At 57.8% G+C, this 24,253-nt stretch overlaps 1 protein-coding gene across 2 annotated transcripts in view; it reads right to left on the bottom strand.

Moving 5' to 3' along the window:
- SRCIN1 (SRC kinase signaling inhibitor 1) overlaps positions 1-24,253 on the bottom strand; it is a gene marked incomplete at both ends in the record, with an annotated part of 63,370 nt that overhangs the window by 9,566 nt on the left and 29,551 nt on the right. For both annotated transcript variants that reach the window (XM_082679516.1, XM_082679517.1), the window contains 15 exons: positions 1,501-1,653; positions 1,940-2,094; positions 3,701-3,935; positions 4,385-4,631; positions 4,960-5,107; positions 5,203-5,333; positions 10,627-10,802; positions 11,943-12,130; positions 12,423-12,466; positions 12,713-12,805; positions 13,878-14,731; positions 15,236-15,329; positions 15,782-15,980; positions 16,612-16,807; positions 20,674-20,697. In XM_082679516.1, the coding sequence (XP_082535642.1) occupies positions 1,501-1,653; positions 1,940-2,094; positions 3,701-3,935; positions 4,385-4,631; positions 4,960-5,107; positions 5,203-5,333; positions 10,627-10,802; positions 11,943-12,130; positions 12,423-12,466; positions 12,713-12,805; positions 13,878-14,731; positions 15,236-15,329; positions 15,782-15,980; positions 16,612-16,807; positions 20,674-20,697 (2,937 nt within the window). The remainder of the gene's footprint in view (positions 1-1,500; positions 1,654-1,939; positions 2,095-3,700; positions 3,936-4,384; positions 4,632-4,959; positions 5,108-5,202; positions 5,334-10,626; positions 10,803-11,942; positions 12,131-12,422; positions 12,467-12,712; positions 12,806-13,877; positions 14,732-15,235; positions 15,330-15,781; positions 15,981-16,611; positions 16,808-20,673; positions 20,698-24,253) is intronic.

Here is a 24,253-nt window from a genome sequence, read left to right as displayed (position 1 = left end):
GAGGCCCTCCTGCTACAACCTAACTGGGCAGAGGGAGAGATTCCCAGACCACCGCCCCGCAATTCCCCCTCCCCAACCAAGCACAGCCCCCTGGGGTGCAGACAGCAGGTCACCCTCAAATTCCCAAGAAAAAATAAAGAGGAAATAAGTGCAGCAGGACAGCAGCAAGGACTGAAGTTGAAATGCCCAACACCGAAAGACAGAACCGGCAGCCAAGGAAGGGCATGGGTTTCTTCCATCCCAAGCTCTCTGCCCAGATGGGGCCATGGGACGGAGAGAGGCTGTAAATGAGCCTTCCTCCTGGGCATCCTGGTGCCCAGCGCAAGGCATAGATTCTAGTGGGAGAAAGAGCCCCCACCTGGCACAGGCAGCGGAGTAGGGGAGATGGGGGCAGGGACCAGGCGAGGGCTCAGGACAGTGTCAGACTTTGAGTTGGGCCTAAAGTCATGTAACAAGCACGATCCAAACTCCAATCTTGGACCAAAGACAAAACGTGGGCTTCGGGCCAGACCTAAACTCTGGCTGCAGATACGAACAAAACACCCACCACAGGCCAGACCCGGAATCAGGCCTGTAAGGAAAGGCCCCAAGGGGGCCACCAGGTACCAGGCTGCTGGAGTCTGGAGAGGGAAGGAAGGGTGATGCATCCGTCCTTGGGGAGGGGGAGGGGGTGAGGCCCTGGCAGTGGCGGGACTCAGGGACGTGACTGGCAGGTTCTAGCGGGTGTTCTAGCGGGTTAGTGTGAGAAGTGAGGAGAGGAAGCGTGGAGGCACAGGCAGAGAGAGCGCCGTGAGAGGTGGGGGACAGCCCGTTACCTTCCACGTGGGGCCCAGGGCTGAGCCCCCAGGAGGCCCCGGGTCCTGGGGGAACAGCAAGGTGGGGATCGGCTGGCGGCAGGGCGTGGGGGGGAGGGGAGACACTGAGCTTCTCTCAAACACCTGGGGAGCAGAAGGTGGGGGCAGGTTTGGAGGAGGGGGTACAGGGAGGATGGGGGTGCTGGGCTCTGACCCAGGCACTCATGGGGAGGGGGTGGCCTGGGCTGGCCCTCCTTGGCCCCTCACCATGGCCACTGGCCACCAGAGGCCCTGGTGGTCCAGGTCTTCAGCCTCTGGGGAGGGGTGCCGAGAACACTCGAGTCTGGGTGACTTACAGCACTGGGAGGGGGTCAAGGTATATGGGCGAGTCTGTGAGAGCTTCTGTTCTCAGAACACTAGGGGATCGGGGTCTCAGAGCACAGGAGGTGTCAGGGCAGTTGCGGGGTGTCTCAGACACTACAGTAAAAAACTCAAACATGTGGGGAGGGACCTCAGACCCCCTCCCCCATTTTACAGTGGAGAAGAAACTGAGGCAAGGAGGAGAGGCTCCTGAAGCAGCCTCAGTGGGGACCCGAGAATCCAGTCCCCTGTCCTAGTCCAGGCACTTCACCCTGGGGTCAGCTTGACAGGCAAAGGGAGGGGGCCTGGCTGATGACTCGGGGGGCCAGGTGCGCCCCTGACCCACCTCCAGCTCTGCGATGATGCGGTCCTCGTCGTCCTCATCCTTGACGGCAGAGGCCATGATGGGGGGCGTGGAGGACGGGCGGGCCACCTCGGACACGGCTCGGCGCAGCTTTACCTGGGGCTTCTGCACCTCCAGCTCCTCAGACTCGGCCTTCTGCAAGGGCCCGGTCCCCATGGAGACCAGGCTCTGGGCACCTCCCGCTCGCCTCCTAGGCCCCAGCACTTCCAGACCATCTCCCACCTGCCCCAGCTCCTCAACGGCCAGGATGGCCCCTTGCCATGGAGGAAGCCCAAGCCAGAAGCAGAGTCACCACTGGCCAGCCTCCTTTCTTTCCTTCCACTTCCTCTGAGAGAGGGGACCACCCCAGAGAGTCTCCAGAGGTCATCTCAGGCATCCCCCCAACTCGACCCCCTGACCCCTACCCAAGCGGTGGCAGTACCTTGATGAAGGCCGAGTCCTTCTTGCTGGTGACCACGACCTCTCCAGTGCGCGTGGTGGTCAGGCCATGGGAGGAGGGGAAGCTCCGGCGGGGAGGGGGCGGCGGGGGCGACTTGGAGGGCTTCTCCGTGCGGTATCGGGGCACTGTCAGCTCATCTGTGGGAGGCCAAGGGACTGGGGGTCAGGGGACTCGTAACCCTGGAGTCTGTGCACCACATCTGACTCCAGGGTTAGGATAAACCTGGCTTCCTCCTCCAGCGAGGAAGGGAGAGGAACGCACAGGGGAAAGGACACAGGCTCCCTCCTCCTTCTCTCCTACCTCCCCGTGCAATCCGACCCCAAGCCCTGCTGCTCCTCCCCTTACAGCACTCTCATCCCTTGCTACTCAAAGTGTGGCCCGTGGGACAACAGCATTGGCAGCACCTGGGAGCTTCTTAGAAATGCAGAAGCACAGGCCCCACCCAGAGCTGCTGAATCAGAATCCACGTTCTAGCAGATCCCCGGGTGATTTCACGTGCACGTTCAAGTTTGAGAATCACTGCTCTAATCCATCCCTTTCCTGCCCACCCCTCAGCCCTGCCCTGCACAGACCTTCATCCTTTCTCCATCAAGAGAGAGTACTATTCTGAGAGTCTGACCCCACCCACCAGGCTCTCCTTTCCCCCAGTTCTTCCCGGGGTGGGGGCTGCTTCCTGGGCAACCTGCAGAAAAGTCCCTCAAGCCTGACATTCCTCCGCCTTTGATCCCCCAGCGATTCCCCATGACCTCAAACCACGTTCAAGTTTCTTGGCCCAGCACCCTCTGAGCCTGCCAACCTTTCAGCTTCAGCTCTGCTTACTAATCCTTGGTCTGGACCCAGCAGGGCAACACCAAACACAGACCTCCAGGCATTTGTATGTGCTGTTTCTCCCTGGAATGCCCTCTCTCACTGGCCAGGGAAATGCAAGGCTCCAATGGAAAGTCCCCTTCCATGGGAAGCCCTTCCTGCCCTTCCAGGGCCTCCTCTAGGACAGCATTTAGCACCTGAATCCTATTTCCGGTTTACACACAAGGTATGGCCTGGGACAGATTACTTAACCACACTGAGCCTTAGTGTCCGCATCTGTAAAATGGAAATAATGACTGTATCTGCCTCCTGGGATTGTTGCAAAATTATAAGGATTGATACGCAGAAAAGCATTTGGAGCAGTTCTTGCCGCGTAGTAAGTGCTTGATAAACACAGATGTTAGTATTACTCTCCCACGAAATTTTAAGCTCTTTGAAAGCAGCCTTATCTCCTTATCCCCAGCACCTAGCAGATAGTGGGTGCTTAACAAATACATGCGGCAGGAATGAATAAACGCGTGAATTACAATTGCCATTTCTGGTTCGGGTTTCTCACAGGCTCAGGGAGCACAGGAACCCTGTCCGTATAGCTCAGCACTGCACCCGCACCCCGTCTCACCACAGCCTCGCTTCTGGCACACACACTGGGTCAGAACGTGCAGGGGGACGACCCTCTGCCTGGACTTGCTCATCCTCCCTGCATGGTCCTCTCAGCAGAAGTCAGAGCAGTGGGAAAAATCCCTGGATGGAGTCCAGTGCTATCCCGTCCTTCTGGGTCTCCCTTCGTGGACGAGGGGCAGGCCAGCACCTCCCTCCTCTGGCAGCCTGACCGCAAAGATTCTCACTCCCAAGCGCCTCCCCCATCAACCTGAGAGCTCCCGAGGCTGGGGCTCCCCTCCTCTGGGCTCTTCGCCAGCCCCCTACCTGCCCCCATACCTGAGCCTCTCCTTCCACTGGGCTCCGTTCGGGGGGTTGCCTTCTGACCGTGGGGCAGCTTGGGGGGCTTGTGGTCAGGGGTGGGGGCTGGGCCTGGGTGGGCCTTGCTCCCACAGTCCAGGTCAGGGATGGCCTTCAGCAGCTCTGCCTGTGTCTCCTCCAGAAGCCGGTTGATGTCCTTGGCGCTGTACTGGGTCAGGGCTGCCCGCTTTTCCTCCCAGTCCCGCTCGGCAGCCTTGAGAGGAGGGGTCGACAGTCAGGACTGAAGTGGCTGCCCTGCTCCTGGACCTTTGGGGCCTCGGCCACACATGCAAGGAGTGGAAAGGAAGCCTCCCACTTGGTCCGAGCCTCGGGCTTCTCCTTGAGTATTACACGCTTTCCCTGTGAGCCTGGAATACCACCTTCATTACAAACTACTCTTGGGATAAACTTAGACCTGCTTTTAGACATTCTATTCTGTCTCACTGAGCACATAATCTACTCTTATGCTAACACCACACTGCCTTGATTATCATAGGTTTATAATATGCTTTTCTGTCTAGCAGGACTCATGTCACCCTCAGTATGCTTCTCAGACTTCCTCGTCCCCCAGGAACAAGTCCCCACGTGTTGGCACCTGCCAATCTAGGACGGTGGTGAGAACGCGTGAGCCTAGTTCTGGCCCCCCCATGCCGGGCCCAGCACCTCAACAGACACAGCCTTGTCCACGCTTCTCTTGCCAGGAGTGTCCAGGCCTTTGGTGGGGTTGCCCGCCTTCGGGGTCGGAGGGGCCCCCTCGGTTTGCCCGCTCATCTCGTGGAGCTTCAGTGGAGGGCTGGGGGGTGGCATTTCAAAGTCCAAGCTCTTGTTGAAGTCAGTCTCAGCTGTAACCTTCTTGGGGGACTGATTCAGGAGGTTGCTGGGGGGTGGCCACGCACCTTCGTCCACTTGCCTGGGGTTGGGAGAGTTGGGAGCAGCTGTGAGGCCTGCAGGATGGTGGCCCCATGGGAGGGAAGCCTGGCCTGGGGGAGGTGGGGTTTGAGGAGGGCTCTGGGATCTTGCAGGACAAGTGGAAGGGCCTGGGGAGGAGTGACTGCATCCGGCAAATGGGAGGGCCAAGCCTACAACATGCACGGGGCCACAGATCAGAGCTGAGGTGCAGATCCAGTGAGCTTTGTGGGAACTGGGATAAGGGGTCAGGTTGACCTATCGATCTAGCTCAGTATGTGACCTCACTGGGAAACTGGAGGTCAGAGATAAGAACTCAGGGATAGTATGACCTTCGGATCTGGGCCAGCGTGTCTGTGACCCCACGGCAGCGCTTGAGTAGCCCATCCAGGCGCTGTGGCTCCTCCTTCAGGAACTTCACTGCCTCCACCTCCACACGCAGCACTACCCGCATCTTGCTCTGCAGGCCTGGGAAGTGAGCTGAGGGGAAGGGAAGGAGTGAGCTGGGGAGGGAGCAGCTCCGAGGACTGGGAGGACAGGCAGTGGGGTGGGGGTAGGGGTGCCCCCAGGCTCACCCTTGAGTTCAGTCAGCGTCTCCCCGAGCTGCTTCAGCACCAGAGCCTTCTCTTCCAGCTCGGGCCCAGGCACCAGTCGGTGGTTGTGGGACACGTCCCTCTGGATCTTCTCCACCGACTTCTCCAGGTCACTGCAGCCACACAGAAAGACCCTTTCAGCCCCTCTGGCCCCAGCCCAGACCCCTGAAATTGGGCAGCTGGAAAGAAATCAGGCCACCAATCAGATCAAAATTAAAAGCCATTCACCAGGGCTTCCCTGGCGGCGCAGTGGCTGGGAGTCTGCCTGCCGATGCAGGGGACACGGGTTCGTGCCCCGGTCTGGGAGGATCCCACATGCCGCGGAGCGGCTGGGCCCGTGAGCCATGGCTGCTGGGCCTGCGCGTCTGGAGCCTGTGCTCCACAACAGGAGAAGCCACAGCAGTGAGAGGCCCGCGTACCGCAAAAAAAAAAAGAAAAAAAAGCCATTCACCAGACCACAAGCCCAAGTGAAATCAGAAAGCCAAACTTCAGAGATGAGACTTAGAAGCACTCCCTAACAGGTGCCCTGGGTCCCCTCTTTGAAGTTCTGATCTTTCTTAACATCAATCCAAATCTCCCTCCCGATAACTTGCATACTATGATTCTCATTATGCCAAGGACACAGCAGAGGAACTGGCAGCTTTTCAGAGAACTGGAGGCAGTTGCATGTGCCCCTAAAGAGTCTCTTTTTTTTCAGGGGGGCACTGCCACGTGCATCTACCTTCGCTCAAGTGATCCAGACACTCAGCCTCTTTCCTCAATGACAAAGCTGCTTTCAATTTTCAGATGGTTTATGCTGAGCTTGTGGGGTTTTTTTTCTTTTTTAAAAAATGTATTTATTTATTTATATTTGGCTGCATTGGGTCTTCGTTGGTGCGCTCAGGCTTTCTCTAGTTGCGGCGAGCGGGGGCTACTCTTAGTGGCGGTGCACGGGCTTCTCACTGAGGTGGCCTCTCTTGTTGTGGAGCACAGGCTCTAGGTGCGCAGGCTTCAGTAGTTGTGGTGCACGGGCTCAGGAGTTGTGGCTCGCGGGCTCTAGAGCACAGGTTCAGTAGTTGTGGCGCACGGGCTTAGTTGCTCCGCAGCATGTGGGATCTTCCCGGACCGGGGCTGGAACCTGTGTCCCCTGCATTGGCAGGTGGATTCTTAACCACTGCACCACCAAGGAAGCCCTTGTGTCGTTTTAAAACCCTCCATATTTCTAAAATGTAAATCAGACCACCAAGTCAAAACCGCCTGTTTTGAACCCGAAATGGATCCCAACATTTTTTTTTTTTTTTTTTTTTTTTTTTGCGGTATGCGAGCCTCTCACCGCTGTGGCCTCTCCTGCTGCGGAGCACAGGCTCCGGACGTGCAGGCTTAGCGGCCATGGCTCACGGGCCCAGCTGCTGACTGTCTCCAGGTCTCAACTTCCTCACCCAAAAAAATGGGGATGGTAAGAGTTCCTCCCTCCTGGGGCCACTGTGAGGATTAAATGAGCTAATGCAGGGGGTCAGTCCCTGGGAGCTGCTCTGCTTTTCCCTCCAGCTACATCCACTGTCCTCCTCGTCTGGCTTGCTTCTGTTTAGAACCATCCAGAATTGCTGAGGTCCTCGTATGTGCTGCTCTCCCTGGGCCTCTATAATGCCATTTCCTCTGCCTAGAACACTCCGTTTAGCAACCCCCCACACACACGCACGCACGCACATGTGTGACTAACTCCCACTCATCCTCAGGTTCCAATGGGAACCTCTCCCCCCTTCCCTACACTTGGGGTTGGGGGTCTGCTTCCTCCCTGGAGCTCCTGTTTCCTGGGCTAAGCAACTCTAGGCAGGCAGACACCATGTCTTTCTGATTCATCTCTGATTTCCAGCACCTGGCATGGTGCCCGGAGCAGGATAAATGCTTGGTAAATAATTATGGAAGGAATGAATAAATGAAAGAAGGAACTCTGCCCAGGTAGGTCATCTCAGTTCTGTACTTGAGTCACTGATGTCCCTGACCCACATGCGGGACTCTACATACATTCCTGTCAAATCGCATCTGTTGGATTTCAGCTCAACCATCCATGCAGGAACAACTTTTGAATCTCAGTTCTACCATCCAACAGATTTGCTCCCCCTCAGAGCTCTGTGTCATCAGCAAATCTTATCAGCATGCTTTATACATCTTCATCCAACTAGCGGGTGAAAAGACAGATCACACTGGAGCCAAGGACAAAATCCTGTGAGTCAGCAGTACCAGTTAAAGAGCTATCTTGTACTAAGTGCTTATGGCCTGCCAGGCGCACATTCATCTCTTCACTTTCTTTACCTTATTTAATCCTCACAACAAATCCTGTGAGTGGGAACCATTATTACCTCCAGTTTACACACAGACAAACAGTAGCTTAGGCACTAGACTACATTTCCCAGCCTCCCTTGCAGGTAGAAGTGGCCATTCGACTGAGGTCTAGTGAATGGAATATGAGTGGAAGGGTTACATGCTGCTTCCAGACCTGGCGCCTAAAAACCTCCCATGTAAGCTCCTCCATGCTCATTTCCCCTTCCTGTTGGTTGAAAGACAATGACCCTGTGGATAATCTTGGAAGACACATATTGAAGATGGCAAAAGCTCCATTAGCCTGGGTCCCTGAATGACTGCGTGGAGGAAAGCCATTCCGCTAACCCACCAATACTGTTCCATGAGAAAGAAAGGTATATTGATTACTTTTGAACCATTATACAATTTGTTATAGCAGCTAACCTAACTAATTAATTAGCTACCCTAACTAAGCTACCCTAACAATGGGCTTTGGCATTAAAAAAAAAAAAAGGCTCAGAGAGATTAACTAACCTGTCCAAGGTCACACAACTATTTTGTGGCAAAGCAGGATCTACTCCTGTCTGACTTCAGCCATTGGGTTCTGCTGCATCTCCCTCCCACACTGGACTAACATCACCCCACACCCACCCACTGTCCCACCCAGCCTTCCCTCCGCCACACGCGAAAGAACAACTCTCTTTTGATGTGTGTGATAACCTGACTGGCTCAGGGTGGACCAGTTTTGTAAAATGGTCACTCTCAAACATCACTCTGCAGAGGAAGGGCACTCAGGTAAGCCTTCAGGAGGAAATAACACTGCAACTCTCAGGCAGAAGGGACAAGGCTCGCCTTAGGCTCAATTAGCACCTCGATTTTCTGATCATTACCATCTGCCAAAGTTTGGGGGCCCATAACCTGGGCAGGCTCTGCAAGTGAGTCCAGACCAGCCCAAGTCTAGGCACTGGGATCAGAAAGTAGTGGGGTTTCCAGACCCAGGTTTAGTTCTAGAGGAGTTGAGAGGTAAGGGTCAGGACAGAGCCAGCTATATAATTTGGGGGTCCCAAAGCAAAATGAAGATTTTGTCCCTCATTTAAAAATTAAGAATTTCAAGACAGTGACAGCAGAGCATTAAACCAAGCATGGGCCTTCCCAAGCATGGGGCCCTGTGCGATTACACAGGTCACATGCTTACAGAGCTGGTCCTGGGTTGGGTCACATTATGCTCCAGAGGCCAAAAGGTCTCAGTCAGCAGAGGCTTTCCCTAAGGGCAACGTCTAGACAGCGCTCAAGCGCTTGGCTAGAAGGTCAAGTGAGTGAGCCAAGCGGAGTAAGCACCGAATCAGCCTTTACTCCCAGCAAGATGCCAGGGGGCAAAAGGAAGGGGCAGAGGGAAGCCGAGCAAGAGTGAGTGTCCAGGGGCTGCAGCCACAGCAGGGGGCCTGCTGGCTGACTTAATGCCAGGGGGCTATGGGAGCTGGGCAGGGACGTCCCCCTGGCCAAGCCGAAGCCACTGCAGTGCTGGTGTGCAGCCCAAGCCCCACCCAAAAAAGGGCAGGAACTCCTTTCGAAGCAGATGGAGAATCCTGCCGGAAGCATATATCAGCCCCCAAGCTCTCTCAGGTGAGCAGTCTGAGCAATGGGTTTGATAACAGGGCAGCGGGTAGGGCGTCTGTGTACTCCTGGAGAACTGAGGCCCCCAGGAAGCTGAGGACCAGACACTCATATGACAGGAGCATAAATACATCCTTTCATCCCTTCTGCCTCTGTACTTTTATATTTCCTTTTATTTTCCTTTAATGTCTCAGTAAAGTTTCTTTTGAAAATTCCAACCCCGCTCCTCTGTGCTGAATAAAAAGGGGCAAAAAGGGGACAGGAACGTTGAGTAAATGGAATTCCCTGGGTAAGGGGGTTGGCAGCCATCAGTCTACTTGGAGATCTGACAAGAGTTGACACTCAGCTGTCACACTAGGGGTGATGCAGTGGCTGCCACCAGCTTATTTCCAAGTGGGATGGCTCCTTATTTCATCTCAGCCACAAGGGGTCATGAGAATCTTTGCCCTGTGCATCTCTGAAAAGCACATGTACTTATAGGCTGTGCGCCCAAGACTGAGGAGCAGGGACCCTTTTCAAGTAGCCCCTTGCAAGTGATACAGCCAATTATGAGCTTGGTGAGAAAGCTGGGCTCCTCTGAGCAGCCTCCCTGGCTCCGAGTCGCTGACCAGTAGAACCCAAGTCCTCTCTGGGAAGAATTGCGAAAATCTTAATACGGGGCACAGGTGAAGAAGCTGAAGGGCAGAGAAGGGCAAAAACTATCGTGATCAAACAGCCTCTCAGTGCTGGAGCTGGACCTCAGGCCCCTTGTGCCCTGAACCACCTAGAGGGAGACCAGATGGAGGAGCAGGGCCTCTGTCTCAGACCCCAGGGACTGACCAGGGAAGGCTGCAGTGGGCTGGGGCCGCTCACTCAGTGGATGGACAGCGGCAGGCAGCTTCTCCCTTCAATGGTGCCAGACAATCGAATCTTGGCCAGACAGCCATTTGTTAAATTTGGAGCAGAGGACTGTCTTCTGTTAACCCTTCCATGTCTAAGCATTTGGGGGTGGGGTGTTCTCTATTCCTGGAGCCCTGTTTCAGCTGCACTAGGACGGGGGGAGGGTTCTCCTTGGCTATACCTGGTCTCAGAGATCAGAGAATTGGAGTGGTGGTGACCGTGACTGGTCAGCACCAAGCTGGCCACATCTGAAAGCTCCACTTGAATACTCGAGGGTCAGTTTGCACGGGTCACAGGCCAGAATGAAAGCAGGCAGAGGGCAGAGTGACATCGGGCAGCTGGACGCGTGAGAGTAAGGCTGCAGGCCACGGGGAAGCCAGACTGTGGACCGTTAGGAAGCAAGACTATAGCAAAAGCAGGCATCAAGCCAGAAAAAAAGAAAACAGGAATTGTGCCAGATGGTCAAAGGTTTGTGGGTCACAGAGAAATCAGGCCACAGAGGAGAAGGAAATCAGGCTTCAGAACGTCACCTGTGATTCAGAAGGAAGGGAGCTTCGCCTCCCCGTGAAACCAGGTTGCCGGCCACCCAGGTCGCACCCCCAGCCCTCCCTCCAAAGCTGGGCCCCGCCTCACTTGAGCTGCTGGGTGATGAGCTCCTCGTCGTTGAGGTAGCGCAGCCGCTCCTCTTCCACTAGGGTGCGCTGCCGCTGCAGCGGGTCCTCCTGCCGCCGCGCCGCCTCCGACACGCGCATGCTCAGCTCCGCCTCCGTGCCCTTCAGCAGCGCGCGCAAAGACTCCAGGTTCTGTAGCTGCGGGACGCAGATGGACCGATGGACGCGGGTGGGAGGGAACGGAGGCGCGCAGCCGGGAGAGGGCTAGGAGGAGGCAGGCAGAGGAGAGCCCGACGCGGGGCAAGCTCCATGGAAGATACCAATGCTCGGCTGTGGCCGTGAGCAGCAGTGAAAGGGTGGGATGGCGGGGGGGGGGGGGCACAGGCCGAGGGCTTAGTTCTGGGGAAGAATAGAGGCAGGAGGAGAACGGCCTGGGATAGTGGAGGGAGGAGTGCCAAGTTGGGCCCTGCAGAAGGTGCAGCTGCATGGCTGTGGCGGTTAGCTGCAGCGAGATGGTGGGGGGCGGAGGAAAATGTTTCGTTCTGGGTAAATATTGAGGCAGGAGAACGGGATAGCGGATGTTTGGGGGGCAAGGGGTGGCCCTACGTAGGGCCCTGCCCACCTTGCGGCTGCATGGCTATGGCTTCGATGAAGGACTCAAGCACTGGGGTTTGATAGAGCTTCCGTGGCTACGCCGGGAAAACCGAGTTCTAAGGCCGAGTTGGGGCAAAGGTGGGGGTGGGCGAGATCTTACCCATTGCCCAGATGGCAACTCTCTGCCCCCTCTCCAGCCTGTCTCTACTCATTATTCTCACCTGACGGGCCCTGGGATACTCTCGAGGAGCGGGCACAGCGATGCCAGGCTCCTGACTGGTGGGACCATCTGCCAGGCGGGGCGGGCCCGGGAAGACTGTGTGGGCTGAGGAAGGGAGAGCTGAGGGGATCTGGGGGAAGGGCTTCCGCCCAAGGGAGGGAAGGGGGTAGAGAATGCGGGGCAGGAAGGGACAGGGACTGCCCTGAGGGATACTGACCGGAGAAGAGGGCTCAGTGAGGTGCATTGGGGCTTCAGGAGAGCGGTGAGGATTAAGGAAAGGGGCAAGAGGGCTCAGTGAGGGGGACCCGGGCGAGGGATGGGGGCTTGGTGAGGGAGTAGAGACTCAGCGAGGTGGCGAGAGTTCGAGGAGGGTTTCGGAGAGCAACCCAGTGAGCGGCGGAGGGCCTCGGGATGGGGCAGACTCGCAGGAAGGAGTTTCGTGGGCGGGTTCTGGCGGGGCGGGGTTTGAGGGGGCGGGGTTTGAGGAAGCGGGATACAGGGCGAGGCCCCGGAGAGGGTGGTACCTGGAGCTTCCGCAATTGCTGAAGCTGGCTGCGCAGGTCATTGGTGCTGTTCTGCAGGCCACGCAGGTGTAGCTGCATCTGCAAACGGTTGATGGCAGTGGGCTGCCCCGCAGGCGTGCTGCTGGCCGAGGGCGGGGGAGGGCCGGACACTGGGGTGGCCCCGCTGCTCCGGCTGCCTGACCCGCAGGCTGCAGACAGGGACCACGAGGACGGGAGAAAGGGAATAAATCGTGAGCCTGGGGTAAAGTCCTCCCCACTCCTGACCCCACACAGCAGCCACAGAGAGACGTGGCTCTGGCTCCCTGCCCCAACTAGTGGTCAGCCCTCTGCGAGGAGCAAAGCGCCAGAGCGAAGGCATCTTGGTCTAAGGTGACTACTCATTTATCCACTGAAGCCTGGTGATGTAGCCACTTTACAGATTAGGAATCGGAGGCTCAGAGAGGGCAAGAACCTGTGGGGGAGGGGAGAAGGGTCACTCACGTGCTGAGGGGGTGGCTGCTCCATTGGAGCCTTCAATCTTCTCACTGTGGCACAGGGGAAAGATGGCCATCAGGGGGTCCAGGCCCCAGACTGGCAAAGCTGGGCGAGACCTTAACATAAGCTTCTCCAGCCCCCTGATCTCAGGATGGAGTCCCAGAGAAGGGAGGCGATTCACCCAGGGCAAAATGATGAGACCTTGGCAGAGCTGAGCCCAGGGCTCCTGCTGCTCGCCTTCCCTCCCTCTTGCCCACCCACATGCCTGGGCAGTGGTGCTGGGAGAAACACCTCACCTGGGGGTCTCTGGCTCCGAGCCTCGCAGTAGGGCACTCTGCACCAGGCCAGTGAGGCTAGCAATTTGCTTCTCCATGGCCTCCATGCGCTCCCTGGGGAAGACGGTGGCTTTGAGCAACCCCATCTCTGGGCATGGGGTCCCTCCTGCCCAGCGCCCCATTCCTAAGATGGATAATTAGAGGAAATACCATTCCCTCCCCAGCCACCAGCGCACAGACAGTTCAAAGGGTCCCACTGCCTAAGGGTCCACAGCCCACCCCCAACATTGGAAAGGCCCTTCCCTGTCTGACAGTCACCCCCTCCCTCTCCAGACTCATCTCTCATCACTGGCTCCCTAATGGGCCCCACCCAGGTCACTCTGGGTCTCTGCACATGTATTCCCCCTGCCAGCATGCCCTCCTCCCTACCCTCTCCTCTGAAGCCATCGCAGAGTCCCCAACAGCCTTGAGGAGTACACCCTCCCAAGGGAAGAACAAGTATTTTTTGCTGTGTCTCCCTCACTAGGCAGGGCAGGAACCGTGTTTGCTCAGCTTGGCATAAACAGTGGCCAGTGCAGTGCCTGGCACACAGGCCACAAGAAAGCTGTGTGAATGAATCGTTTCTTCTCACCTCTTAGCAGTGCTGCTTGAGGGCAGAGGGGGGCAGCTCAGTGCCCTGGTTACCTCCTCCAGCCTTGCACCCTTAGCAGGGAGCTGAATGATGGGCAAGAGTTCCCCAGCTCGGAGGCTACTTAAAGAAATGTGCCTCTCTCCCCATCCCCACTTCTTACCAGCACCCCCTCCCCAGTGGACTTCAGCCGGCCCTGTGCTGGACAGCTCTCATGGCGGCACATTCTGTGTCTGAGCAGGAAAGGCACTAAATAAAGAGTTCTACTTCAGCCTCAATATCAGTTGGGGAAACTGAGGCTCAGGGACCGGATGCAAACCCAGGTTTCCAGGGTCCTTGTCTGGGGCCCTCTCATCCAGCTCTCAGGCTTTGCAGATGAAACGTCTTTCCAGTGCCTTCCCTGCCACGGCCAAGTTACTCTGGCGACCCCTCAAGGCTACTCCGGGTCTACAAGGATTCCCGGGTCTCAGAGTCCAGGACACAACCTGCCACGGACTCTGCCGTGTCCCCTCTCCCCACCCCACCCGCGCAGCCCCGGGCCTCGCCAGCGTCCCTCACCTGGTCTCCGTGTCCTTGGCTGGCACAGGCGGCCCGAACCCCACGAGCGGGCGCTCCCCAGGCCCGGGGAAGAGCTCGGGAGGGGGGACTCCAGCCGTCGAGGAGCCCCCGGTGCTGCGGGTCTTGCCTCCGGGGCTCTCGGCGAAGACAGACGAGGAGCCTGAGTCCTTGCGGAAGGACTGGCGCACCGGCGAGCCGCGGCTGGGCGGCCCCGAGTAGGGGCTGTGCGGCGGTGGGGGGCCCCCGGGGGGCGCAGCCACGTCGGCCAGCTTCTGCGGCGACGAGGGCGGCAGGCGGAAGCCGTAGCCGTCGCCGTAGAGGGGGCCGCCTCCGGCCGCCGCCTTGTACAGTGAGTCCTCCAGGTCGGACTGCAGCGCAGCGGCCGAGTAAGTGCTGAGTGAGCGCACCGAGCCGCGCTTGTACAGGCCACCGGCGCCCGGGTAGGCGAATGGGTCGCCGGCGGCCGCGGCCAGGCTCAGGCGGCCCTCGTGGAGCAGCCCGTAGGGGTCGGCGTAGAGGCCCTCGCCCTTCACCAGCACCATGCCGCCCGCCTTGCCCGCCAGGTCCTCATCCGGCTTCACATCGCGCCGCTCCAGGATGGCGCTGGGGCTCGGGCTAACGCCCGGGGCGGCGGGGGCGCTTCCCAGCCGCTCGGCCGCGTGGTGCACGGGGCTGCCGGCGTAGGAGGGCGGGCGCCCCCCGGCGTACGATAGGCGCGAGCGCGACGGCGAGCCCGACGGCAGCCCCGACGGTAGCCCCGGCGGCGGCGAACTGGAGGCCAGGTGCGGCGCGGGCGACAGGTTGTTGAGGCGCCGCGTGGGCGACGACTCCCGCGACGCATACACCATCTCTCTCTGTGCAGAACACAGCCCCCGAACCGGACAGGGCTGGTCACAAAGGGGGATCCCTTGCTTCTTACTTGAGCCAGCATCTCCCCCCTGACGCTTAGGAAGTCCCTTCTGTTCTCTGCCTTCCCACCCTCCTGCTGCATCTTGGGCCCCTTTCCCTTCAGGGCTCTCAGCACGGAGGAAGAAGTGGTGGAGGGAGAGGCACCAGAGGAGCGACCCCCAGCCCACCCTATGGTGGGGGATGGGAAGCGAAAAGGTAAGGGGTGGCTCCTGAGAGAGGTCTCCTAGAATATTTAGAGGCGGGTTCGAGAAATCTGATCGGACAAGAGGGGAAAGTGGCAGATGAGGGGAAGGACTCCTCCATGACTCCACAATTAATGGAGGCCACCCTCTGCTTCAGCCTCCACATTCCCTTCACCAAAGCTGTCCCTGGTGACAAGTGACTAGACTCTGTGCTCCTGGACCCCATCTGCCCAGCCTCCCCAATGCCCGGGGCCTCCCCAGCCATACCCGGAGGTCCCCGTTGGTGAGGTGTGAGCCAGGGAAAGCGGCGTAGAGTGGCTCCTTCCTATAGATCTTGATAATACTGCGGTCCTGGATGTCCCTGGGGGCGGGAGGGGTGCAGAGGGTCACCATCCCCCAGCCCTGTGACGAGGAGAGGAAGCTACTCCAGGCAGACGGAAGAGGGGTGGCCAAGAAGGGCCGCGAGCCCCAACCCCTTCCTAACTCCCTGCTCAGTGGATCTCGTGCCTCGGACTGCCTGCCACCAACACACACACACTCAGCAGCTTCCACCCCGTACACCTCCTCGGCCTCACGAGCCATTTTCAGGTTAGCTCAAGCCAAGGCCAATCAGCAGGGGTGGATGATTTAAAGGGAGGGAGTGGGGCCGGGATGACCGAAGAAGGGGGCGGGGCGGTAGGGCTCCGGGAGGAGAGGGGTTACGGCTGAGGTTGGGTCAGGAGGGGGCTGGGGAATGACCTGCGGCGTCGAACCCCCCCTCAGAGGAGGAGTATGGGGAGGCCCACCCCATTCCCCCCCCGGGGCCACGCCCACCGGACGTCCTCCAACTCGTAGAAGACGTTGCGAGCCTCGTCCTTGATGAGGATGGCTGTGTTGGGCGACTTCAGCATGCCCATGGTGAGCTTCTGCGGGAACATGTGCGCGATGAGTGCGTGCAGCGTGTCCAGGCTGCTGACCTCGTGCGTGATGTGCACGCGCCGAGTCTCCTCCCCGAACTGCAGGAACAGCACCCCTGCGAAGGAGACGCCGCCCTCGCTGTCAGGGCCGCTATCACCGCCACGCCGGCGGCCCGGGGAGCCTTGGGGAGCCGCGCTGGTCCCGCAGAGGCAGGGTCTGAGGCCGGATGCCGCCCCGGAGTGCAGGTGCACCCAGGCACTCCTCATGCTGCCGGCCCCTTAAGGCACCTCCTCGACCCCAGGTAGGTTGGAGTCTGGACGAGGAAATGGGATTGGGGGCAGGAGCAGGTGGGGCAGAAACTGAGAGTGAGTGGTTGCTTTGGGGGAGAGAGGTGAGAAGGGAGGAGATGAAGGAAAGGGGGGCTGCTGAAGGGGGTGAGAGAGAAGCCTAAGGGAGAGAGGAGGCTTGGAGAGAGAGGGACAGGGCAGGAGGTGCTGAGGGAGAGAGAAGTGAGGGAAGAGAGAAGTGGAGGAAAGTTGGAAAGGGAGCCACAGAGGAGGGAGAGGCCTTGTGGGGAGGAGATTGCTGGGGGGAGGGGGGAAGATGGGTATGGGGGAAGGGAGCCAGAGGCTTACTAGAAAGATGGTTGAGGAGAGAGGGAGTGATAAAGGGGCTGGAGAGGGTTCCAGGGTGAGCAGAGAAGAGGGAGGAGCCAGTAGCCTGGAGGGAAGATGGACAGGCAATACCTGGAGAGCGCAGCTTCGTCTGGCTGGTTGAGCGGGAGAGGGGCAGGCTCTGTCGGAAGCGGTTCATCCTACTGAAGCCCAGGGGCAGCTCCGCCTCCGACATGGTCTCCAGTGACTCAGCGGAGGCGTACGACAGCTTGGCCGCCTGGTCTGCCAGCCCAGGCTGGGCTCCCTGAGTGTGGCGCGAGCTGCGGGTCTGCAGGGGCAGGGCGGGGCAAGAGGAACCAGGAATGACCCCTTCACTCTGCCCATTACCCCCATCCAGGCCCAGGGAGCCCCAGCCAACCAGCCAGTGAGACACACACACACACACACACACACACACACACACCCCGGAGGGTCTCCTGGATTCCAGACTCGCTGTGTGGCTGCAGGAGAGTTCCCCAACCTCTTGGGGCCTTGGCCTCCCTGGGACACCCAGCAGGTAAGGAGTGGGCAAAGGACTCAGGCACCCTGGGAAGCCAGACAAGAAACCATCTGAGCGGGAGCCATGGGCACACCTGCTATTTTAAGATTCCAAAGGACAACAAGAACACAAATGTGTCACCGAGGTGAGCCGCAGAATCGTTGAGCAAATTGGGGCATTAGTTCCAGACATTAATTAAGCGGCGGATTCGCGAGCGATGAACAACTTATCCTTCGTGGAGTTCAGAGGGTTGGGGTGGGGGCGGGAAGCAGGGAGAAAGCAGAGAGCTAGGGACCCCAGGATCCCAGCTCTGGGAGGTATGGGCCCTCACAGAGCTGGGAACAATGTCCTGGACTTAGAGTGACTGGGAGGACCACCCCAAGCCTCCCAAAGCCAGGTGGACCCCAGTTTCGCACAGACTACCTGCCTAGTACATGCAGTGCACATGCTCAGCCCACACGAGCACATGGCATAAGTGCCAGGCCTCAGCCCCTCCCTGCATGGCACACGCTGCCACACAGCCAACCTGCCTGGCTAGCCTCCCAGAAAAGCCTCCTCCAGTACCAACATAGCAGCCCCTTGCCCCGAAGCCACAGCTGAGGGTGATACCTGGCTGGGGCCAGGGAAGGCTGTCACCCAGTGACCACTCCCTGCCCCAGGGACAGCTCGATTACTCTCTCCTTGGGAGAGGGGACACCCTGATTTCAATCGCACTTCAAGAGCCTACTTCTGGCTGAAAGCTGGGGCTGTCACTCAGGGCCACAGCTCCTGCCAGTCTGCTCTAGCCCCTCCCCTCAAACCTGGCTGCTGTCAGAAACCCATCTATTTAAGGAAGAAAGATACTGAATCAGACCTACATCATTCCCTGTTATGTAACGTTATATATATATTAGCTGTATCACACATATACATGTTATCAAGAAAAAAATCATGTTGCCCAATTGTATTTTTCTATAAAATATATTGCCTATCTTCAACAGCAACAAATCATTCAAAACCATTAACACTGGTTATCTTGGGGTTGAGACACAGCATTCCCTTTCTACTTTATACATTTCTCTGCCGGGTGAACTTTGCACAATCAGAATGTATCATCTTTATAATTTTTTTAAAAACAGTAAAAGTGTCTCTAAAAAGGAAGTATTTATTCTCCTCCTCAGCTCCCTCCATCCCCAAGTCCTGATTAAACCCTAATTAATCTCCATCTTCATATTAACTCCATTTAATGTTCCAGTCGGATTAGCACTCTCGAAAAGAGAGAACATCTTCCTCTGATGGACAGTGTGCCCAGCTGTCCCCAAAGTGTCCTCAAGGGCTTGGAGATACAGCAGGTCAGATTTGGGGACATTAGCGGGCATCCAGCCTCAAGCACAATGCCTTGACCAGCGGGTGGGCATGGTTCTGGGGAGGAGGGAGGCAGCGTAGCAACTGGACCCACTGGGGGAATGCCTGTGCCCAGACTTTGGACCCTGCCGCTCAGTTCTAGGCTGATCACCAGTGCTGGCCTACGCCCTTCTCTCTTCCCAGTATGGGGAACCAGGCCTGGTCTGGTGGTCATGAGGTTGCCAGGCAACTGGAAGGTCAGTGGTTGCCAGGCTAGTATGGATGAAGGGCTACAGAATTCAGGCAAAATGAGGCAGCTAGCAGGGATGAAGAGTAGGAGGTGGCCACGGTGCCTGGGGGGCACAAGTGAGTTGCCAATAAGAAGATGGAACAAGGGCCAGAATGAAGGAGGGGCAGGGATCCTAGGGACTGAGAAGGCTGCCCAGGGAATCCTGCGAGAAGAGATGCCCACATTCCCTGCCCCACCGGTTCCTGTCTCCATCCTGGCCTCCTGGGCGCCTTTCCATTCTCACAGCCTTTGTAGAAAACCCTCTTGAGAAGAGAGAAAGCCCATTAGCATGTCTCTCCAGCCCTGGGCTGGGACAACAGAGCAGAAAAACAGTGAGACATCCAGAAGGACTTCCTGACTAGAGGGAGATGGCAAGAGAACAAAACAGTAATTTAAGCGGAGCTCTCCAAAGATAGGAAAGGGCTTCCCAAAGATCGGACGCAGTGAGCACCGGTCCCTGGAGATGCTCCAGTGAGGAACCGATGACTCCTGGTCAGAGATCAGGCAGACGGAACCCTGAGTGGGGCAGTCAGACTAGGATCTGAGATTCCCAAAAGCTGTCCACAGGCTAGGGCAGAATCACTTGGGAGCTTTTAAAAACACTCTTTCCAGTGCCCCACATTCACTAACTCTGAATCTCTGGGGCTTGGAGCCTGGGGTTCAAGGTTTTTGACAAGTTCCCAAGGTGATTCCAGGATGCTAATAGCTAATGAGGTAAGGCTCGCCATGAGCCAGGCACTGTGCTTAGGACATGCGGTCTCGTGTTTCTTCTACCTTTACAACAACTCTATGATGTAGATACGGTTCCATTTTATGGAGGAGAAACCAAGGCTCAGAGAATTATGGAACTTGCCCCAGGTCACCCAGCTAGTTAGTAGCAGACTGGAATTCACCACCAGGCAGCCTGGCCCTTGGCCGCGTGCATTGAACCCCTATGCTCTACTGCTTCCTCCAGAAAGGCTATATGCCTGATGCCACGACTACAATTCCGTGATTCTCTGATTCAAGAACTTTTCTCTGGGAGGATGCATGCAAACAAGATGTTTGGAGCAAGAAGACACTGGGGGGTGGGCTTCCCTGGTGGCACAGTGGTTGAGAGTCCGCCTGCCAATGCAGGGGACACGGGTTCGTGCCCCGGTCCAGGAAGATCCCACATGCCGCGGAGCGGCTGGGCCCGTGAGCCATGGCTGCTGAGCCTGCGCGTCCGGAGCCTGTGCTCCACAACGGGAGAGGCCACAGCAGTGAGAGGCCCACGTACCGCAAAAAAAAAAAAAAAAAAGATGACACTGGGGGAGTCTGGAATGTATACCTCCCACCCCCTGTCATGGTGCCCAGGATTTGAGGGACCAGAGACTCCAGGACGCAAGCAGCAGTCTAACTCAGTTCAGTTCTGAGCCTGGTGCCAGAGAAGAGGAGGTCCAGGAGCGTGCTCCCTTGGGGGTCAGCAGGATGCCCCTGGAGGGGACAGACATCTCTCCAGCTGTGGATGGTCCAAACTCTCCAGAGGAGGCAGGAAGACACCGTCCCTGAGCCCAGCCCTCCACTTGGGCAATGGGTTTGGGGGTGTAAGTTTGTGCGTCTCTTGCCTGGCACTGACCAGCTTCCCCACAGTGGAAAGTAAGAAAGGGATGAGGGGCCTATTATAGTCACGGGGCCTCCCTGGAAGATGAAGTCTGAGTTCAGAGAACAAGGCCCTCAATAAGATCACGGGGTCCACTTCCGTCCCCTGGAGCCAGCAGTCCCTCCAGGCTGGGGAAAATGCCTCTCTCATTCCCAAATGCTCTTTACGTCCTGGGGAAGCCTGAGCATCCCCAGCCCAGATCCCCAGCACGGGTGGCACAAACTCCCACACTGGATCCACAAGCCCCTGGCAGGCGAACCCAGGCTCTCTCAAAGCAGCAGACCCAGCCTGCAGTCCCACACCCACCACCCACACCAGACGGTCCCTTGCAGATGCACAACTTTGTGCAAAGCATGTGCAGGGAGGGGCAGGGGCGGGAGAGCACATGCGGTTGTCACGGACGCAGAAGCACCACACACTGACCTTGAAACTCCAGTAGTTTGGCTGCTGATGGAAATAAGAGAAGAGATGGTTATGCGGGGGCGCTGGGAGGAGAGAGTAGGGCCAGGGGCAGGTTAGAGACCCTTGGCGCTCAGGACTCAGCCCTGGGACATGGGCCCTCCACCCTCCCAGGAACAGGAAGGAAGCTATGCCTGGTACATCCCATTCTCTACGGAGGCCCGGGATGGCCCTGAGCGGGCTCCAGGCCTGCTGCTGGGGGAGGGGAGAACCATCATTCCAGACGTTTATAAGCCACGTAACCTAGTCACAGTAACTGTCCTCGGAGAGTTACAGGCAGGAAAAGACGCAGATGACCATGATACAGGGAACACGTGAGACACTGGCAGAGCTGAATTGGAGCTGCAGGGTCAGAGAAATGGCATCTGGTTGTGGCTGGCCAGGGAAAACTTCCCGGAAGAGGTGGCGTTTTTGGTGAGTCTTTAAAAAATGAACATTTTTGGTGGGTCTTTAAAAAATGAGCAGCCGGAGGTTGGGAGGAAGAGCCTGCTGAGCAGAGGGCCTGGGGAGGCGTGTGCAGGGGGTGTTGAGGGAACAGTTCAGTTTGGCTGGGGCGCAGGGCCTGGGAAAGTAGCAGGTTAGGCTGCAAAGAAGGGCCTGGGGCCGGAGGAGCGCCCTTAAATGCCAAGCGAAAGAACTGAGACTTAACTGGCTGGACAAGCAGAAAGTATTTGCGTGAAACTGAGTGGGATGGGACTGGACCCCAGGAGGGCTGATGGGGCAGGGAGTGGAAGAGGGAGGCAGGGGGCCAAGCCCAGGGCAGGGAAGCCTGTGTAACACGATGGACCTGGGTTATAGGGAAAGTGGACAGATGCCCATCACCCCACAGCACCGGGCAATGGACGGGGAGCCATGGACAGCAAGGGAGTGTCGGCAATGTTCTGTGGTTGAACAGATGAGAGGGGAGGGCTCCTTGCTCCCCTAGAACGGGGGCCTCAGGTTCCTCCTCATTCACAATAACCTACAGCCACCCTGCGTTCCCTGGAGACCAGAAGGCCCCTCCAGATGGCTAAGGACAAGGGAGGAGTGGCCCGGAGGCCGGATTGGTTCTTGGCAAAGCCGAGGGCACCCTGCTGACCGGTGCCAGCCTCAGCAGGAAGACAGAGGCAGCAGATGGCCTGGCCCTGGGGCGCCTGGCACCAACAGACAAGATTCCCTAGGCCTCAGAGCCACTGGCAGAGGAGACTGACACCAAGGGTCCCTGATGGGGGGAGGACACCACGGCGGGGTGTCCTGTGCCGCCTGAATACTTTAGTGGCAGAAAGGAGGTGGGGAGGGGCCCTGCTGGGCTGGAGGCTTCGGATCCTTAGGGTGGGGGTGATGCCAGGCTAGGGCTAGGATGAAGAGGTTTACTCACCAGGACCATCCCCTCTGGGCCACAGTCCCCACCTCTCCCCCCAGCATTTGCTCCAAGAGAGGCAGAGGAAGGGGACAGCAAAGTCTGGGTGTCAGGGGATGCCCACAGGTGCTGAGGGGAGGGGAGGGGGGGACTGGAGTACCAGGCTGTAGCCACAGCTGCCTGTGGCCTTGGGGAGGGGAAGGAGAGCAGAGCGAGTGGACATGTGATGGCAGGGGGTGGGGGGCAGGGCAGGCAGAGCCAGGCAGAGGGCAGGGGAAGGTTTACGATGAGAGTCATGTCTGCAGCCCCAGTGGTGACGGACGGCTCTGCAGAGAAGGCCACCGTCCCTCATCCACCACCACCATCACACCCCCTCATCCACCACCACCATCACACCGTGTACACACAGGCCACCCACAGCGCCCTGCAATGACAGGCCCCACACGGAGAGCTGCGTACAGACGCGCAGACATCCTCCAGTAATGACATCGCCACAAACACACCCAGAGCAACAAAGACACGCCCACAAAGGGACACAAACACTTGGAGAAAAGCCCTCCATGGTCAGAAACAAACCCAGAAACAGAAACTCAGAGACAGAGCTATTCAAACGTGGACCAACCCCATTCATACAAAACATGCACCCCCGGCCCGCCCAGGACACTGACCTGTTCACACACACTCCCACAAGCAGAATCACAGAGGGCCCCCTGGCCCCTAGGGAGTCACAGAAACAGACAGAGACATGATGGATACCCATTCACACATACGTACACACATACACGCACACCAGCTGCAGAGACACACACACAGAGAAAGTCTCGCCCCTCCTTCCCCCCACTAGCCAGGTCACGGCGCCTCTGGCCGCCTCGGTCACTGTACCATGCCTGTGATGTCCCAGACATCACGTGGCAGGTAGGTGAACTCCTGATTCAAAAGAAGCAGAAGATGCGCCCCCCGGCCACCCCCCCGCCCCAAATGTCAACACATCAGACTCAGTATGTGCAGACAGCTGGGGCCCACCTCATGTCTCTGGGAGGGGGACAGGGATGGGGCCTGGTTACAGCCACGCTAGCCATGCCCTCAACCTGGACCTGCCTCAGGCAACGCTGGGCACATCCATGGGGCAGCCAGACCTGGAAAGGAGGGCTCAGTAGCTGGGGCCAGGGGAGAGGACTGGGTGGCATCAGTGCCACAGAACAGGCCAGCCAGGCCCCACTAGCGGGTAAAGGTGGAAGAGATGCTGTTTTTGTGCTTGGTGGACTTGGAGTGAGGCTGAGATCAGAGTCCTGGGGCTTCGGGCACTGGCTGGTCGAGTACACAGAATCCCGCCCCTCCGTCACCTCCCCCTTCAGGCTGGCCCCACCAGCAGGGAGGCACAGAGTCTCCTGGCAACTCAGTGTCCTTGGAGGGGAAAAACCATAGTAGGGAGAGGTCCTTGGGGATGCCGTCTATCCCCCGTCTCTGTCTCTTTCCAGGGTGTTAAACCCATGGGACAGCCTTGGGTGCCTAAGAGCGGAGGGCTCCTCTGTTTGCTAAGGTAGGACTCTCCTCCAATCTCCAGCACCCTTTACTCCTCACCCTCTTCCTGGTTGTCTGTTCCTCCCATCCTGCCACACACAGTGCCTGGTATAGAGTAGGCTCTCAACAAGTATTTGGCCATGAATGGGTGTCAAGAAAACAGGACCAGCCACAGGTGGAAGGGGGTGTCTCTGCATAGTCTGGTACCACTTTCCATCTCCTGGCACTCAGGACAGCTCAGCCTTCCATGTCTTTTCCCTGGGAATTTCCCAGCACCAGAAACCCCCGGAAGGAGGGCAGAGGGCAGGAAGGGCCCAAGAGAGGTCTGGCTCGCCAACCCAAGTGAAAACCTCCAGTATTAGGGCAAAGCTGTCTCCCTCCCCCATTCTCAGAGAGGGGTGTCTCACCTTCCCAAAAGACAGTGAGACAGTGAAAAAAAGGAAGGGCTGAGTAGGAGAGGCCCTTCCAGGTCATCACTTGTAGGGAAGAGTCTTACAGGAGCTGGAGCAAAATGAGAGGTGTTCTAGGAGGATAAGATGGAAGCCAACCCATCCACTCTGTAGGGACCAGGCTTTCAGAAATGCGAGAAGGGGAGCTTCCTGGAGACCCGAGGAAGCAGCGCCAGGGGGTCCTCAAACTCCCTGCTGAGAAGAGGAAACAGCTTCTTCCCTCTGGGGGCTAAGG

This window comes from Grampus griseus (assembly GCF_964374135.1).
Source record: "Grampus griseus genome assembly, chromosome: 20".
NCBI lineage: Eukaryota > Metazoa > Chordata > Mammalia > Artiodactyla > Delphinidae > Grampus > Grampus griseus.
This window is presented reverse-complemented; position numbering and strand designations above follow the sequence as displayed.